At 38.3% G+C, this 18,620-nt stretch overlaps 1 protein-coding gene across 6 annotated transcripts in view; it reads right to left on the reverse strand.

Moving 5' to 3' along the window:
• Nucleotides 1–2,434: 2,434 nt before the first annotated feature.
• Nucleotides 2,435–18,620, reverse strand: part of DISP1 (dispatched RND transporter family member 1) — a 95,216-nt gene continuing 79,030 nt past the window's right edge. For all 6 annotated transcript variants that reach the window (XM_075088795.1, XM_075088794.1, XM_075088793.1 and 3 more), the window contains 4 exons: nt 17,487–17,614; nt 16,946–17,043; nt 14,704–14,801; nt 2,435–9,647 (listed from right to left, as the gene is read on the reverse strand). In XM_075088795.1, the coding sequence (XP_074944896.1) occupies nt 6,003–9,647; nt 14,704–14,801; nt 16,946–17,043; nt 17,487–17,614 (3,969 nt within the window). In that variant the 3' untranslated portion in view covers nt 2,435–6,002. The remainder of the gene's footprint in view (nt 9,648–14,703; nt 14,802–16,945; nt 17,044–17,486; nt 17,615–18,620) is intronic.

Below are 18,620 nucleotides of genomic sequence, written 5' to 3' on the forward strand. Positions count from 1 at the left end.
CAGCCACTAGTTCAGGTTCTGTCAGACTGAAAAATGTATATATTAGGAAAAAGGTTTGATGTTCAGCAACGCTATATCAGATCACTTGAAAAATATTTGGGACAATACAATAATGTATTCTAAAATAGATATTTAAAACATAAATTTTTAAACCACAGATTTTAAAACATATATCTAAACAGAGTATTTTTGTAAGAAAAAAAAGTGAAGGAGAGTATCTAACCCTATACTGCAGAATGGCACCAACAAAATCCCCACTCAAAGCATGGCTAAACCCATCTTTCTGTGCTGTCAGGCTTTTCAGTACTGAGTTCACGTGCCTTTAGTTACCTAGTTCTGTTCATTTTTACCTGGACTGTGAGGACATCTACGGGCTCTGCTTTTGCACAGAAACATCTCTCTTCGAAAACAGATTTAGGGCCAAACACTAAAGCAGACCAGAAATTTTTATGAGAGCCAAGAACTCAGCAGTTGTGAGACTTCCCTTTCTTATGCTAACACAGCTCCAGTAACTCCAATTAACTTTCTTTTGATTTATACCATTAAAGCAAGAGTTGACTTATTGTCCCAGCGTGCAACACACAGAAGGGTTTTTTTTATTACAACACGAAGAACTCCACGGGTGAGGGAAGGGGATAAGAGGCAGCTGATGCAGTTATTGCCCCACTGCTCCCCCCATGCTGCAGGTACCTGGCTGCTCCTCTGTCAGCTCCCGAACGCTGCCATTACAGCAAGGTGATTTCAGGCGACCTGCTGCTAGGGTTGGGTGAGGGCAGACAACCAGAGGTGCCACCTTGTCAGTCATCTCAAGCCAAGCTGTCCTCACGTGTCCTTCATTTGTCCTGAAAATGACTTCAAATATACGTCAATTCAGTAATAATCTCAGCACATCATCCATCATAAAATGTAAAACATGACAATTCCTGAATAATATTTAAAAACATTACTGTATGCAGAAGATATGGCTTAGGTCAAATTTTTAAGGGTCTGACATTACTCAGTTTATATTTTAGTCATACTGTTTTTCGAGGATCAGGGCACTGTAATACAGCCAGCATTACTAAAGAGTCAGTCATGAATAATCTGCTCCTTTCCTAAGCCATGGAGAAATGTGCTAGAATTGCTATTAAGATAAACCTACAGACAATTTTGGTTAAGGCTTTACAAGGGTTTAAGAAAGTTTGTTTAGGCCTCAAAGCAAAGCCATCCATCTGCTCTGAAGACTCATTGCTGGAAGAGTTTGACTTCTAACAATACCATCACTGTGGCCAGCCCGCAGAAAGAGAGCAAGTGTTATCCCCACTGCTTTTAAGACAACAAACTGGCACTAGTTTTAATTAATGGTTTGGGAACTAGACCCAACATACATTTTTAACTAACAGAATTTAAATAAAAGCAACAACCAGCTGCTCCTCCAGAACATGTCTGTCCATTTGCAGGTAAAGTGACATTTATCAAAACCTAAAAAAATGGGATCCGAACGCAACTTGGACATATTACCTTTAATACATTTCAGGAATCAACAAAAATTACGTGTCTCCAGGAAGCACCTGAGCCTATGCAACCTTCTAAAGTGGAAACCTTAGGAAAAGCACTCGGAATACAAGCTGCTAAGTAAAGGGAAACAGCAAAGTCAAGAGTCCTTGGTGTGTAAGGCTACTTAGTACTCAGAAGTTATAGCACAGGAGGACCTAAAAACTGAAGCCTCTGTAAGCTGTGCACAATCTATTTTACAGGCTCTCCAGACCTCAGAGACCTTATTCTGACAGAGTGAGTGAACTGGTGAGACATGCAGAAGCAGAATGACTGATCCCAGACCGATACTATGTACAGAATAAACAGTCAAAGGATAACAACATTAAAGTGAGGGTAATTCTGCAGTAGTGACCCTGGATCCAAATTCAGGAGTCTGAGATCTGTTATGAACTCAGAGGAGCTATCACCTTTCTTCCAGCCTCTCTTACTTATATAGACTGAGTTTTTTTTGCAAAGGCAAGTGTTTCACACTGTGGGAATACGCAACGCTTAGTAGGGTGCTGTCCCAACTCACCATCATAAATCAAATGCTAGACGTAAAGGCACTTCAGATATTATTGGCAGAAGTAAAATTTAATATAGCTTGCCAGCATGTGGAAAAAATTTAAGGTCCAATTCAATGAAGTCAGTGTGATTTTGGCCTGAATCTCCCATCTGCTACCTATATTAAGTAGTATAACATTCTCTATATAAATAAAATATATTCAATTTTGATCACGTTTGACATTTCTTACAGTGCTAAAATTTTTGTCATTTGTCAACCTGTATTTTTAGAGCTCCCTTGCACTGACTGCCAGGGCTCCATCTGGCAAAATTAGAGGTGTTTCTAATCCAAAGCATTTCAAAGCAATTCTCCCACATTAGTTAAAAAGGATCAAATTAAAGCCATTACAGGTGATTGTAAAAAGATGGATTTTTATTTTCTTAAAAGACACAAACAATGAAATAGTAACTTAAAAAAACCCTTTACGTTACTATACCAGCTACCTACCCATCTACCAATACTTTGTATGAGGTAGCTGCATTCAGAGTGATTATATATTGGCCCTGGTGTAGTATTTTAAAGGACTTAAGTTATTGGATCATTTTTTCTTAAACTAATTACTGTATTACCCGTACCATAAGCCAGATTGTGATCAGAAAAACACAGACCCTAAGGACAATACAGACAACTAAGGTATATAATATGTTAAATATATTTTTCCCCCCCTGGGTGAGGTGAATGTGGGAGAGTTGGTCTCTGATGCAAGTCCCACTCCCAGAAAGATTCTCATTTGTATTCTTTTATAACTGTAGAAAGCATACCAGCAACTTCAGAGCCACAAGCAGATCACTGTTGTCCCACACAAAGTCTTTCTTTTCTCCTTTGGATAATCAAAGAGATGTCACTTTAAAGCCTCACTGCACATACAAGTTACAGTAAAGTCTTTCCTAGACTTTGAAAAGGCAGAAAGCTCATCTGTCATGTCCCAAGCTACACACGTCATCACTGCCAGAACAAATACCACCTACCCTGCCTGATTTAGTAAATACCGAATGGATTATCCATAGAAATAAAGCTCCACATCTTCTAAAGCCAGGACCCTGTCACTTCACGGAGGAAGCGCTAGCCAGTGCCAGTGGCAGGGCCCTTACCCCAAGTGGGCAGCCTACAAGAGAAGCACCACACTTAGCCAGTTTGGCATGCACACATCCAGATTCATACGCAATCCCAATGCAAGGGAGGACCTCAGGGACAGCAAATCAGTTAATGGAAATTAGAGTATTTTAGACCCATCAGCTTCCCTTGGGACTTTGCAATCATTGGCAAGTCTTAGAGAGATATCTCAGTAGGATACAATGGTCCTTGTTAAGACTTCCTGGAGCAGGATCCAACCTCTCCTTGCTTGTTCCTAGTAGCTTGTAAAAACTTGATTATTAATATTTTTTTTTTCTCTCATGAATTTTCTGGGGATAGAGTAATCATAGCCTTATCAGCCCTCAGCTGTCACTGGAGTCAACTGCTACTCTTTTCCACTCTCCAGTTGTATTGGCTTGGATTTTAGAGTCTATGCATGAATCAACATAGACGTGGTACACACACACACAGAGCTACATACATAAACATTGAATTTATCTATTTCAATGATTGCTCCTTGTCCAGCTAAGTGATTTGGAAGTAATACAGTAGTTAGCAGGAAGGCAATGGCCAAGTCACAAAAGGCAAACACAACAGCAATACTGTTCGCTAGCCAAGTACATTAGCTCATTTTAATCTTTTCTAAGAGTACATTACATCACAACTCCTTATCTGCCCCATTTTTTTTACTGTATCAGCCTTTCAGAACATATAAATCATAATGAAAACACAACATTAATCTCTATCGCTTACCTCACCTTTATAAAAGCAGTTATTAATATAAGCAGTCGAAAGGTATTTCCTTATACAGAATGCAGTTGTGGAAAACCAGCTTAGAAAAAACCTCACTTTTGAGCTCACCAGCTCAAAACGTCCTGTGTTGTGTAGATGCATTAGCTGGGGTCCTCCCCTAAGGCCCATGTCTCAAAGGCACAGCTGTGAATGACAGCTGATGTGACAGGCACTACGTAAGCATTACACACTGCTTTGGCAAGGCCTGACTGCAGGTCAGTTAAACTAACATTGCTTTTATTTCAGGACAATTTATTGCTTAGTGTGTTGCGTACACCCCCCACTGAAACTGCACTCAGGCAGGTGCGGTGGTCAGGAAGAAAGCTGGACAACAGAAACAGCCCAGTTTATTTCTTATCCTGTTTAATTTCTCTAGACTGCTAGAACTGCAAGTCTTAGCTCTTCATAATTAATAGCCTCTATGGTGCACAGAAAATCCTTGGATCACTCTCATTACAAACATTCAGAAAGAATCTGGCTCTCAATTGAGTTATGAGTTTTGAAAGAACTAAAAGTGAGTTTTATTTTATTCTAAGAAAGCATGCTACTCTTCTTAAATCATGAAAAACTATTTTAGCTTTTTCTGTAGATTTCAACCTTTTATTCTGTTCCAGTCACTGGGATATATAAGCACTAACATCACTACTCCCAGACAAACCAAAGTGGTTTGGTGTATGATACTAATCCTTTACGTTCCTTTAACATGAACATTTGAACAGAAAAAGCCAGGCTTTTCCTCCAGCGATTCGTAACACACCGAGTACATGATACCACATCAGTCCATGAAATCTACCTTCTATCATCTGCATATAGAAAATCAACATGATCAGCATAACCAAATGATTATATGAAGAGAAATTTGTCATTAAGGTGCATAGCCATTATGATATACTACACAGTTCCAGCTCTCAAATCCACTCTCCGTGAACGATGAGACCAGCAAGTATTCCCATGACCAAACCACAGCTGTCATTTGACTAAACCCCGTAGTTACACAAATACAATGTCTGAAATCCAATGTCTTGGTTATGTGGTTTAGTTCAGTATTTGTAACTACATCTTGGAACTTCTCTGGGTAGGAAAACTCAAGAGCACAATGTTTTAATTTATGTATTTCAGCCTTTTGAATTGACTTAATCTGATCCTATTGACAGGAAGTCTAGAACATGTACATTAACTATGCCTTTCTCCACAGCAGATTTACTTCTAGTTCCCATACTTTGTGGGAAAAAGTTCAGTATTGCACAGCACTTCATGCCCAATTTATTTACTCCTGATTTTATACACATACATGTCATACACATGAATTATACTTTTCTTGTCATCACCGAGAAGTAAATAACATTCACTCAGTATTGTTTCCACCTGTATTCTCCACTATTTAATGATAAAGTCTATGCAGTAACTGCCAGAAAGGGCAGTATAAAATGTTTTACTGCATTACATACACAGATACACAACAACGGTGGTGCAAGGGCTGTTGACCTCCAAGAGCTTTTCTTTAGATTTTGTTAGGATAAATAGTTAAAAATATTCCTCAAACAATCTACCCTGCAGAGCTGGTCTTTCAGACAATCCTGAATGAACACAGTTACAGTCCTGCTGCTGTTTTGAGCTGCGCACAGGCCTGCAAAGGCAGCAGTAGGATAAAGGTAAATGGTGTACTCAGACAATGTGGCAATCTCAGCCCATCCCAAACGTTATCAATCTCACAAGCCCTGGCTTCAGAAAAGGGAGAATTCATTTGTAATGCTTTGTCTCTTGAAATGGTTGATAAGGAGAATTCAAACCTTAATGCCCTGCAGCAAAACCTAAATTAAGCATAATCCAGTTTATGAATTACAGGGGAAAAAGAAAAAAACGAACAACGTTCTGGACAACATCAAGTTTTACATGTGATGGCTTTATGAAACGTATAAATGTTACTGTTCTATAAATACATTTTTAATTCCAAAACGCAAATTATAATTAATATTTTTTCAGGACTCACTCTCCTTTTTAGCATTTTAAACTTACTTTTAAAAGAAAGACACAGGATTGCCAAATTAAAGATTTATTATAGTGTTTTTATTAACAAACTTTCATTGGAAAGTTCTGGGCGCATTAACATAGGAGGCACATTGGCTTCGATGTTTGGCATTTGACAGTCAACAGAATTGCACTTCACTGTGATAGCCTTGCTACAACAGTGTGAGTTTTCGCGGCAACCCTCATGGCAAGCGTCCCCCACTGACCTATTCAGCAGATGTTTTTTATCATTTTGGTCAGCTTTCAAAACCCGGTCATTCTGCAAAGAATGCTGATCTATCTTGCTCTCAGCTTTCTTCTTCTGCTTTGACAGAGAGGCTTTCTTGCTTTCAACCCCGTTCACTTCTGTACCACCCTTTTCATCACACTTGTCTGCCTGCTGACAGAATCCCTTTTGGTTATTTGATACACTGCTCTCACATTCAGAGCAACGCACTATTAGAGGTCCTGCGTTTCGGCAGAGAAACTGTGAGGAGCTCATCACCTTTGGAACAGTTATTAGGTTTTCCTCAGGGTTTTGATGAGCATGTGAATCTGTCCTATTTATTCTTTGATGTGCCTGAAACTGCTGCACAGACTGGAGGAAAAAATTTTTAGGCAGAGAGTTCTGTGTCATTGTTCTTTTGAGCCTTCCTTGAAGGCAGCTGCAGTGGAGGACGTGCTGGACTGGATGCACGTAACCTTCGGCAGCTTGCTGTAAAGCATTTATAGGAGCTACAGAGCTTTGGATCTGTACGGTTCCTGGTGAAGGAGAACACTGGTAACAGAAGGCGTCACTTAACTGTTGACATGAGTGTGGACTCCACTTCAGTGCCACTTGCTTATATGCATCAGGACAGCTACACTGCCTATTTTGAGAGAAAATTGGGCATATGGCATGTTGGTCAATAGAGGCCTGTAGCATAGCTGAACTAGCAACATTTTTAATGCTTTTACTGATGTCGCTGTTGTAGGCTGAATGCATAGGCATACATGTGTTTTGGGGCCTGCTGCTGAAGAGCTCTGAGCAGATATGAGTTTCTTCATAAGTCACTTTCTCTGCAGTGTTACAGATACCAGTTTGTGATGCCAGAGGCTCGAGCTCATAGTGCTCATGCTCCATTTCTGGCTTTTGACTTCTGGAGTCCATCTGATATTTGCTAACAGGATGTGATTTATTTTGACCTCTGCCTCCTTGGGCTCCTGAAAAGGTCTGAGAGAAGGCATTACACCGCAGTTTTTTTGGTAGTGGGATCTGGCCACAAGTGCCCTGGGGTCCAAGGCATCGGCACATGCACTGGAAGAAGAATGTTGCGAAAGCCCAACTAATGCACATTATAAGCATCATGAAAGTGCCAAGCTGTGTGTATGCCAACACTGTAGAGGGCATCATCATTGCTCCAGCTACAAACGTAGTCAATGCAGCCATTGCAATAGCAGAACCCATACGGCTTAAAGAAAAAATGACTTTTCCCTCTCGGTCAGGGTCAGGGGCTAAGCGATAAGCCACTCCATAATGAACAGCAAAGTCCACAGATAAGCCAACAGCCACTGAAATAGTGACAGATTCTAACACATTTAGCTCCCATCCAAGAAGAACCAGAGAACCTACAGTGACGAAAATAGTTCCAGCTATTGAGACTATTGCATAAAGGCTTATAATTATATTCCAAGTTGTAAGAAGCATTACACTAAATGCTACAGCAACTGAAAGACCCATGGCAATCAGAGTACCATCAGAAAGGCTGTCCTGAAGATCATAAAATTCGAGGTTACTCACAAACCAACCATTGCTAAGACCTTCAGGAGCAGAACTAAGCTCACTTGAAATCCATGAGTCCACCTCTTTGTAGAACTGATGCATTTTCTCATAAGCCAGCGTGAAGAGGTAGGTGCTTTGGAACTCCAGCACCACTGCCCTGATAGTATCATTTAGGTCAAAGCGAGGCCCTGGGGTTTTACTATCTAAATGGTACCCTGTGCTTCTTTCTAGCTCCATTATAGCTCTCTTGATACATAATTCAAAAACTTCTTGTTTGTATGGAAAGCTCCAGTGGCTGCAGCAGGGGTAAAGAGATGGTTCATCGCAGTCTTGATTTTCCATCCACTGCTTAAATGTTTCAATGAAGCAGCTTGTGAAGTCTTGTTCTTCAGTCTGATAATAAAATGTTTGATTTCTTAACTTCTGACAGAAACGTAAAATCCAAACCTGTGAAGCTGGGCTAGCGATACTAAAACTGCTATCTAGCTGCAGCTTTCCTTTACTTTTAGGGTTTAAAGGGTCACCGTTATCCTCAGGTGTGACACCCCAGATTACTGTAATTGGCATGTGGAGCTCTTCTCCATGATGGACACGTTCAAACATAAAAAGCTTTTTGTATTCTGCATCATATCGTTCAAATGGGTGAGAAGACCTAAATACCTGAAACTCAGAGAGCTCCAAGGACGGCAATTTCATCTTTGGATTTACACACACAATATATGCTCCACCAATCGTTAAGGCAAGGAACCAGAAAAGCCAAATATATCGAAATTTTATAACAATGCATGGCAAAACTTTTTCAAAAAATATCCTGGATGCTTCTGAGACTGCAAAAATAATCTTGTGGAACATTTGGCACAACACTGTCCAGCAGTTTTTGTTGTTGTATACCCTCTGCTGAGGTTTCTTAAAGCAACTGAAAATATTGAGAAGGTATCGTTCATGTAATACAACTACAGCAGGTAGCCATGTAACCATCAAAACATAATTCACCAAAATGGCAGTGCCGGCATAAACACCAAAACACCTGATTGCTGTGATATTGCTGACGTAATTAGCATAGAAGGCAGCAGCGGTAGTAAAACTTGTGACAAACATGGAAAGAGCAGCGTGCTGCAGCGTGATGCTCACTGTCTCAGAGGTTCCAGCATGAGGTTTATCAAATTTTGTGTAGTTCCAAACATCACATAAGACAAAAGCATCATCTGCTCCGATCCCAACAAGAATAATCAATGCCGTGAGATTCATGAATGGAAAGAACTCAAAATTAAATACTACTCGATAGAGAAAATAAGAAATAATCAAGGAACTAATTATTGCAAACATAGTCATCAGCGTGATAAACATGGACTTCGTGTATACACACATAACTAATAAGACAATCACAATGGCTATGGCAGGATACACAGTATCCATCAACAGGTAATCTTGAAACAATCTATGTTTTATTCCAAACTCAATCCCTGTGATGGTTGTTACACCATCAGAAGCGTTCCAATTCTCAAAGTTATCTAGATAAATGCTCATCATGCTTTCCCCTTTCTCAGTTGGAGAGAAGAGCATGCTGTATTTTAAAGCTGGTAAGACATAGTCGGCTGTCTTTGGGCTTAGAAAATCCTTGTCCACTAGATAGTGAAGTATCTGGTAAACAGCATTGTACTTGGTACATTTGCGAGGCACATTTGTACACTTGAGTTGGTCCTTCCTTTTGGCGTTCATATCCCAGCAGTCTGGCCCCAGGGTTCCGTTGTAGTAGTATTTGGCACATGTGCGAAGCAGCTTTAGGGTGTGAGAGACATCCCGTTCTACAATTTTTTGACACGATGATCTGTTGTTTAGAATAGCAATATAGTTGCCCAGTGTCCAGCTGGGACAGCACGAAGCAGCAGTGGCTCTCTGGCAGAGATCGCCAAACTGGGAATGGGATCTGATCTGTATAAAGACAGGCAGGGCAAAAAATCAGGTTTAAAGTAATGGTCTGAATTATTAGAAACATTCACCCACAAAAAAAAAATCCCAAAGTCATGAAAATTCAGCTTATGGTCCTTTTGTGTTAACATTTTAAATTCTTATTTCCTCACACATTGTTTTTGATCAGTATCCTCTTACATGCAGCAGACTAAACCAGCAGCAACTCAGTATACTGACTCGTCACAGCAGCATAAAATTGGCAGAACCATTAAGAATATTGTAATTCTATTCTTTGAAGATGCACTGGAGTGTTTTGGTTTTTTTTTTCCCCCCCAGACTGAGGACTGTTCACTCTCTTCTATTATCTCATGCTATACTCCTGAAGATAAACAATTAGCCATACATCAGTGAAGTTCCATTCTACTTGGAATCACATACTGAAGTTCCTAGGAGAGGCAGGGGCTTACCACGCAGAAAGAAAGGATGTGACAGCTTTACGACAACTTCCATCATTTGACCTCTCTTCTACAAACCTCACTTTGAGTCTTTTTTAGGTCTTGTGCAGCTGACAGACACGTCTCCAACCAGGTCAGCCTGCCACCCAGGCACTGGCTGTCATGCAGGATTTCCAAGGCACAAGCATGGGATAATTTCACTGTGGCATGAAGCACCCCAAAATAAGCCTTGCTGCAGAGAGACAACAGTCACATCTCTGAATGCTGCACCCACCGTGGGACGAAGTCCCAAGACTTGACTCGGGAGTGGAGTGGAGGAAGATGCAGCAGCAGCAAGGCCAGAGAAATAACGGGGACAGGCAAATGCCGACAGGGCACAAAGCTGGATCATGGGGGAGGAAGCTGCTGTCAGCTCAGATGACTGCCCAAAGCCTAGGAACTCTTGCCAGAGCTTTACAAAAAACAACAGCATTTTAATATTTTGGGTAAGGACTCTCCTTAGCTAAATGAGTGTTAATCCTTATGTGGATACTCTTCTTTCTTTCATTCAAGAATACTCCAGATTTAGTTGAAGCCATTAAGAGCACAACTTGGCTAAATCACCATAAGGCACTTCTAGGCAAAACTGAAAGTATCTATAAAATAGAACAAACACTTAAGTAACAAGGTTAGATCAGGGAAATTTTCTCAAGTTGGGAAAACTCTATCTTGATGGGGCACAGAGAACATAAGTCTTAAAAGCCAGAACTTCTGGCTTGTTATACGTGACAAATTAGAATGAATCCTTCAAATAGGGTGATGTATGTAAACTTAATCAAGTTAGATAGAATGAACACATATTAATACAGTCACATTAATAAAGCCATTTGCTTAAGAGTTTACAGGATTGGGCCCTGAAACCATTATCCATGTATGTTTTAAATTTAGGAGATCTGAAATATACCACTTTGCTGCTTTTTTTTTTTTGCCCCCTCCCCACTGCCCTTTTTTAGCAAAAATTGCACAGGTTTATTATTAGCAATCCTTTATAATGCAGACAAAAAAACTGCTCTTGGGAATTCTCATGGCAGTTATAAAAGCTTTAATATGGACTTAATTTTTTCAACCAGTTTCTGAACAATAACAAACTGGCATTCCAAAAAAACAGGATAATTCATATTTGATTGTTTCCAGATAAAAACACTCACATATGCAAACTCGGGAAAAAATGAACAACCTACTAAATAAAAGGAAGCACTGGAATAGTATATCTGTATTTTTCATGGCACATCTCCAGGTTAATCCTACAAGGATATAATAGGCAAATTGGGAGGAAAGGATTGTATTGTCTTCTCTATGTATTCAAGTTCAAGATGGGACAATGAGGTTTATATGCTGTTCTTCAACACTTGCTGCAGGCCATAAACATTCACCAGTAAAGTAACTGTTGCCAAAGATAAAGTAACATGAGCTGACAGCTGGAAATTAGAAATTAAATTACAAAATTTAGCTCCGCATAGCTCATTAAAATACTACGTAAAATGTTAATATATTGTAGCATTGGGCTTTGTTGGTGATCCAAAGGAACTGAAAAGGCCACTTTGCTGCTGCCAGACTTGGTCTGCCACTGGCAACTCTTTCATTTATTTTGGAACACGTAAGGCAACTCAGCTATGCAACCTGCACACGTGCTGTATCTGCGGGCAGATCTGCCCAAATGGATCTACGCAGTGACAGAGAATCACAAATACACAGTTTTGGGGAAGAAGTCTGAGGAGATCATTTACAGTCTTTGAAGTTTATAAAATAACTGTTTACAGTTTATAGGGAAAACATTCTGCAATTAACAGGTGAAAAAAGGGCTCTTCTTATCCAAGTCGTAAAAAAATAGAAGACCTCCTATAGCTATTTCATATATAAAATTTCCATTAAGATTATAGGACTACCATATGCTGAGCAGCTGCAGGGTGGAGCCCCTAAGTGTCAGTAAATCATATAAAGTAGTTACAAGCAGATGGAAATACAGTTAACACATAGGGGATATATTGTTAGTTCATACTAAACCAAATACTAGTTGGTGCTGCTTATCATCAGAAAAATACATAAATTCTAATGTTTGCATTTCCAGAAAATAGGGTCTGATTTTCCTGCCTTCGAATACAGGAAGTTTTGCCACTTATTTCAATAGAATCATGACCCTAAACAAGCATGAATTGGACAACAAAAATAACTAAAACCAGAAGAGAGCCTGTAAGACCAGAAGGTCACTGAAGCCATCAATTTCTTCTGATAGCTGCAGTGTAAGTCAGCATCCTCTCTAGGGACTGGCTGCTAGCAGAACTTCGCATCCAGAAGTGGGGCATATTGCAGCACTTCATGAGTTCTAAAAAGTGTTAGAAGTGCTTAGAAATTCTTAGAAAGTGTTAAAACGGTTTAAACATGTTATTTGTAAGTAACAAGCATTTTTAAAAAATTTAATGGAAAAAAGCTTCAGCCCTTTCTGAGCCCCAAATATGGTTTTTTTTAACTATAAATTCACATACATAGACCAGCAAAAATTGCAAAAGCTAGCCAGATCAATTTGTTTTGTCTACTAACTAGCTAAAAATCAATGCTGCTATCATGATGCACTGTCGTTCTGCTCAGCTGAGATGTTCAACTACTATATTCTTAAGCAAATACCAAAATTACAAGAAAGATCCAACGAAACATTATCTGCAACAATATTCTCTATAAATAGCTACATAACTGTGGGTGTAGCTGAAGTAGCCAGCATTTAACTTTCTGAAGTGTTCTTATTTCAAAGGAAGAGCTATTTTTATAGATACAAGATGCATGGTGCTTGTTTTTTGAAGGAATGCAGTTTCACCCTTCCCTCAGAAAGTAAAGCTGTATTTGAAATAATACATCATTATAGAAGTGTGCATATAGGCAGGAAAAAAAAGAAAAGTTCCTCAGGAGTAATGCAATCGTTACAAGGATTAATCTTCAGAGGTAATTAACTGTATTCTGTTATATAGATTTTTTTTTTTTTTAATTCAGACTGCATTGCTTTGCAATGATCTATGCTACCAGGGATTTACCTGCATCAGCTGCCTATGCAACTAAACTTCTACAGTTAAATGCACAGATTAGCATCTCCTCCCTAACTCTCAATTTTTACCCTAGTAAAAGGTTATTCTCCACTGCATCTCCTGATTAAACTGGCAATATGATTACTCCCTAGCTCAGTTCTTTCAAAACTCAGCTGCGTTAGTTAAAATACCGCACTTGGCTCACCTGGCTCATTCTGATTGAAAGAGATAAAGGGTAATGACATGAGCCATCTTGTTGGTGCAATCAGCTCTGATGGGGAAATAATGAACATTTCATGTGCATGTGAGGACAAAAACCACTTGCACCAACAGAGGCCAGCCAGGACAAAATGCCTGTCAGCAGACTGCCAAGGGAGATTCATTATACAGTGTTTCACTACAATTCAACATTTTAAGCAAGCAAATGCCAGCTGTTAGGGAAAACAGTTTGGGAATTTGCTTAATTAATACAGTTGTCTAAAGAGCAATGATAAACAAATCTAACAATGAAAACATTCTTCATGAAATAAATGTGGTATATAATATGAAGTTAATTGTTTATTATTATTTTTGTATTGGAGGAGAAAAAATTTAAAATAAATGGATCATTATTAATAGAAGAAAAACATATTGCTTCATTTCCATACACAGTCACTAGTACACAAAAATTTATGGTCACTCAGCAGTTCAAAGGTCTTCACTCCAGCAAGTGACAAGCTTATATTTTACAAATGTACCATCTGAATGCTTATTTCATTTTAGCCTTTGCCAGTTAACTGCCATCAAGTTAAAACTGGACATAGATTTCAATCAGTGCGCTAAATTATCTTCTAACACATGTAGAAGAAGCTATGGCAGCCTCTGAAGCTGGCTATTACACTGGTTATTTTGACTACGCAATATCCTGAGTACGAGGAAAGCCAAGAAGGATTACAAGGACAGACAGACAAGGCCAAAATGCCTTCTTTCTTTTTCTCATTTTTAAAAATAAAAATTAATATTACTCTGAAAGTATCACTATCCACATCTAATTAATTGGGCTGCATTTCTAGCTACTGTATCTAAGTTCCTTTGATGTCCATCTGCCAATTATTCTCTTCTGACCTAAACAAAAGAAAACAAAAGAAAACAAAAAAGCCGAGTGACACACAGTGTCAGAGAAAGCTGCATATGTTATGAGGATGCAACTAGCTCACCTGAAGGTGAAAAAGCAACAACAGTTAATTCTTTTCTGAGAAACAAGAACAAAAAAATCCATGGAATAATATTCTGAGATGAAACATACAGAAAAAGATAGTCCTTTCTGCAAAGAAACTTCTGAAGCAGCCCTCCTCCACCCCATTCTGGATGGCATTAGTTGCAAAACCAAATAAATTCCCCTATATAATCTGATTTACAAATTGCAAGTTGTTTTTTAACTGTCTGCATGCTGACTGACCATTCGAAAAGGATGTGAACATTGTGAAGTCCTCTCATATGCTACTGGATAGCAACAGGCAGCAAAACAAAATTTTAAATACATGCTTCATAGCTGCAAGTTAAAAAAAATTAAATGCTGTCTTTACTTACCCTCGAGTTATCTACATTGCACATTGACTTAATTGCATTCAAATTCCACAAATTCTCTCCTTCTGTTGATGTAAACACCACTCGTGAATAGCGATCACCTGAAATTACAGGAGGGGAGTTTTATAGGTTGTTTGGGTGTGTCTGGTATCAAAGACTGAGGCAAAATCCCACCATTCAAATGACAGACAAAATCTTTGTCAGGTCATGGGAATCCACCTCCTTTTCAAGATGAGCTACTTATCTGTGAGACTCAGTCCACATGAAAGTTTCAGTTTCCTTAAAGTGCTTATAGTAAATATGGTATCTTCAATACTATATACCACTTAGAAGCTCTACAGACCCCTATTCAAACAGACTGTCTTCTGAAATATGACAAACAAATAAAAATCAAAAGATCTAATCAGCAAATTATGAAATTCTTGGCACAGCATAATGGCAGTCTACAGATAATAGTAATCAAAGGCTGATTTAGTCATTTGGGGATATAAATAATAATTATAAATCTGTTTCTACAAGAATGTTTTCACTTTAGAAGCAAATGACTGCAGTCGATATTGTGATATCCTTGAGGCCATTTTTAAGAATTCTACATTTTAGACACATACAGCTTAAATTACAAATTAAATCACATTTATTAGAAGACAGCTTTTAGGAAAGGAAATCATTACTTAGTAGCAGTGAGATCTTTATGCACAGCTAACAAGGGAAACGCATATACAAACGAAAATATATGGTACCGCGTAACACAATACGGTACTTTTTGTTAAGAAGCATTATCACATTAATTACAACATTCCAAAACCCAAAAGGCTACATTTTTCCTGCTGTTGTGAACGTGTAGAATTTTTGCCTTTCACAAGACTGTAATGAAAAGGCTTGGGTAGTGCTTTATGATCGCTGACCGTGCTATAGGATCAAGGAAGCTGTAATCTGCAGATCCTGAAGCAGACAAAGTAAGATACCAGGAATGACAAAAATGGGTCAAGAGGAAATAAACTGTTTTCTTTGTATAAAGGACTGGCAAACTTTCCCATAGAAACGCAATTCCTTCATGACTGCCACAACTGAGACTACGCAGAAACAGTAGTGGAAAGAATGAGAGTGAGCCTATGCAGAAACGGCAGGCAGGCTATGAGGAGTTAATTCTGCTTCAAGTTGCAGTTAATGCTCAGTAGAGTTTCAAGTACATTTCCCCTTCCTTACACAAGTTCTGCTCAGCCTAATTTGGTTCTGCTCACAGGGGCAGAAACAACAACCTTGCTCACATCCTCGCATTTAGCTGTAAGACCATACCATAATAATAATTAAAAAAAAACACCCCAAAAAACCACACCCCAACAAACATAAACCTGTTTTTCACCCCGGTTTTTACTGGCCATTGCTCTCTCAGATCAAGTAATATAAACAAATAATTTCACAATTATGTTTTTGTGCTCTGTTATCAGTCCTCACATATTGAAGGAGCTGCAAAAGAGCCCAGGTCATTATATGAATAAAGGCAAGATCTACATGTGCTAATGCATGACTCTTTGCCAGAACAGAACTTATCAAAGTGTTGCAGTATGCCTTGTAAAAAGTCAATAAAGACTTCTTTGTCTTTTTTGTCCTCTAGTTTAACTTACACAGCTTCACTAGCCTTCAGTACTTTAAAGTGGGTGGGTTTTTTTGATTTTTGTGTCCTTGACAGGGGTGTTTTGTTTGAGTTTTTTTTGTGTGCGTATAGTGGATTTTGTTTGTTTGGTGGGTGTTTTGTTTTTTTTTTGTTTTTTTTTTTTTTTCCTAAACAAACCCCTAAGTTCTGTACAAGATATAACCAGTGGATGTATTTTAGGACATATACAGGAAAAGTATTTTGATTTAGGTTTTTTAGAGTTAAGTTAATGGCACAGATAAAATACAACTTCTTCCCTAGTGTGAATTAAGTGCTACGTCTATAATCACACTCAAAGCACTGCTTTTACAATGATCAGCATTACCAATAACTAATAAAAATCTTCACAGGAAACGAAAACACTTAAAGGAAGCACTTCAAGTAAATACAGTTGCTTCATAGGAAGAACCAATAGAACATAACACTTCAGCCCAATTTCTTCAAAGACTTCTGCACACAGCAAGAAGGTGCTTACCGTGACTATAATAAGAAAAAAATATTTTCCTAAGAAAGCATACAATATACAGAAAAGCTCAGGAATCATTCAGCTGGCCGAAGTTTTTAGCCTTCCTTCATCATTTCTCCACTTACTTGGAATATCACAGAAAAAGGTATCCTTATGGAAGTTCCAGTCTGCTTGCCTCTTCTCTCTTTCATAGTGATCATCTGACCATCTGTCATCTTGGTGACTAAAACAGAGTAAATAGTTTTAACTTACCTTAGCAAAGGTATTGTTAATAAAAGGAGCATCCAAACAAGTCACATATCTTAATAGCTCTTACATATGAGAAAACATATTTCTACCAATGTGACTTTGGTATACAAAACCTGAAACATCAATTGAATTTTTTGTTTAAAATAGACACCTCAAAGGAAATGACATTGAGTCCAGTACTGAAAATATCCATAATTCAAAGAGAAAACTAAAATGATACAATTCTTTTAACGAGCTTGTGATGGGAAGCATCTAGTTCCATGTGAAAGGCCTTGAGAAATGTAGATTATCAGATTCAATATCTGCTGAAATCAGTGGTACTATATATATTAACTTCAGAGGGTATTGGAGCAAGCACTATGTACATACCAAAAATACCCCAATAAAATAAAATGCATTTTTAATACAAATTCTTACCTTTTAGCTTGCTCATCTGCATATTTGAAAGGATAGTTTGCAAGTGTTGCTTTGTACCCTGTGTTTTTCACCATATTGTTCCATGTGACCAATCTCTGTCCTATGGCCGTCCCTCTTGGTTCAAAACCCTAAGAGAAGATATTCACAAAATTCCATTAATACTTTTCATTCTTTAGCTCAAACAGGAAAGTGGAAGCATGATCAAAGTGATGGATAGTTTTCATTATGAAGCATAGTTACTTCAGGCATCTACTTTTAAAGGTAAAATCCTTTATGACACATCAGCCAAAATAATGACCAACTGTATAGAGCGGCAAGGGATTAAGAATTATTGCACGTACTACTCCCTGAGAATCCCCAAGAAGCGAGGATGGTTTAGTCTATCAAACGTTCAGCACTTAGTTTTCAGAGGAGGGGTGTTCTACAAAGTCCTCTTCTGTACCTCAATTATCACTCTTTACTGATTAAAACCACTGAAGTATATCTTTACTGTTTCTCCAAGAATAATGCAAATCTTTAAATAATTTTGACAGTGACTTTGAAACAAGTTTAATAACTTGGCTGTTTTCAAGAAATATCCATTACATACGGATATGCAGAGATATACGCTACTGTAACATAAACAACAATAACTTATAGGAACAGTATATTTTTATTTACGGGTAATAATTAAATACAATATTTTCAGTAAAAGTCCTGAAAACTACTCATGGGTAAGACAGCTCATGACAAGTAAGAAATGAGCGCAGTATTTAATAGGATCTGATAAAATTACTTTCAGTCTTCCAGTATGGATAACATTTCATCCCCAGAAGGCACTAAGAATTTCCTTTCCTTTAACAGATCCTGGCCTTCACTCTTTGAAACCTGATTTAGACCGTATGGTCTGTGGTGTACATCTAAAATTGGGATGAATTTACATTATTCAATGTACAGCAGTTCTGTTGAAGGACAGATGAGCTTTCAATAGCAAAATGCAGAAGGAATTTAAACTAGTGGATAACACTCTCTAATGCCAACTGCATCTTCGTATCACCATTAGCACCTCCAATATCAAGATTTAATTTTTTTAATTAGAGGAATTACAAGGCTCTTTAATACCTCATTTCTCTTGTGGATTCATTAGACAGAACT

This window comes from Phalacrocorax aristotelis, chromosome 3 (genome assembly GCF_949628215.1).
Source record: "Phalacrocorax aristotelis chromosome 3, bGulAri2.1, whole genome shotgun sequence".
Taxonomy (NCBI): domain Eukaryota; kingdom Metazoa; phylum Chordata; class Aves; order Suliformes; family Phalacrocoracidae; genus Phalacrocorax; species Phalacrocorax aristotelis.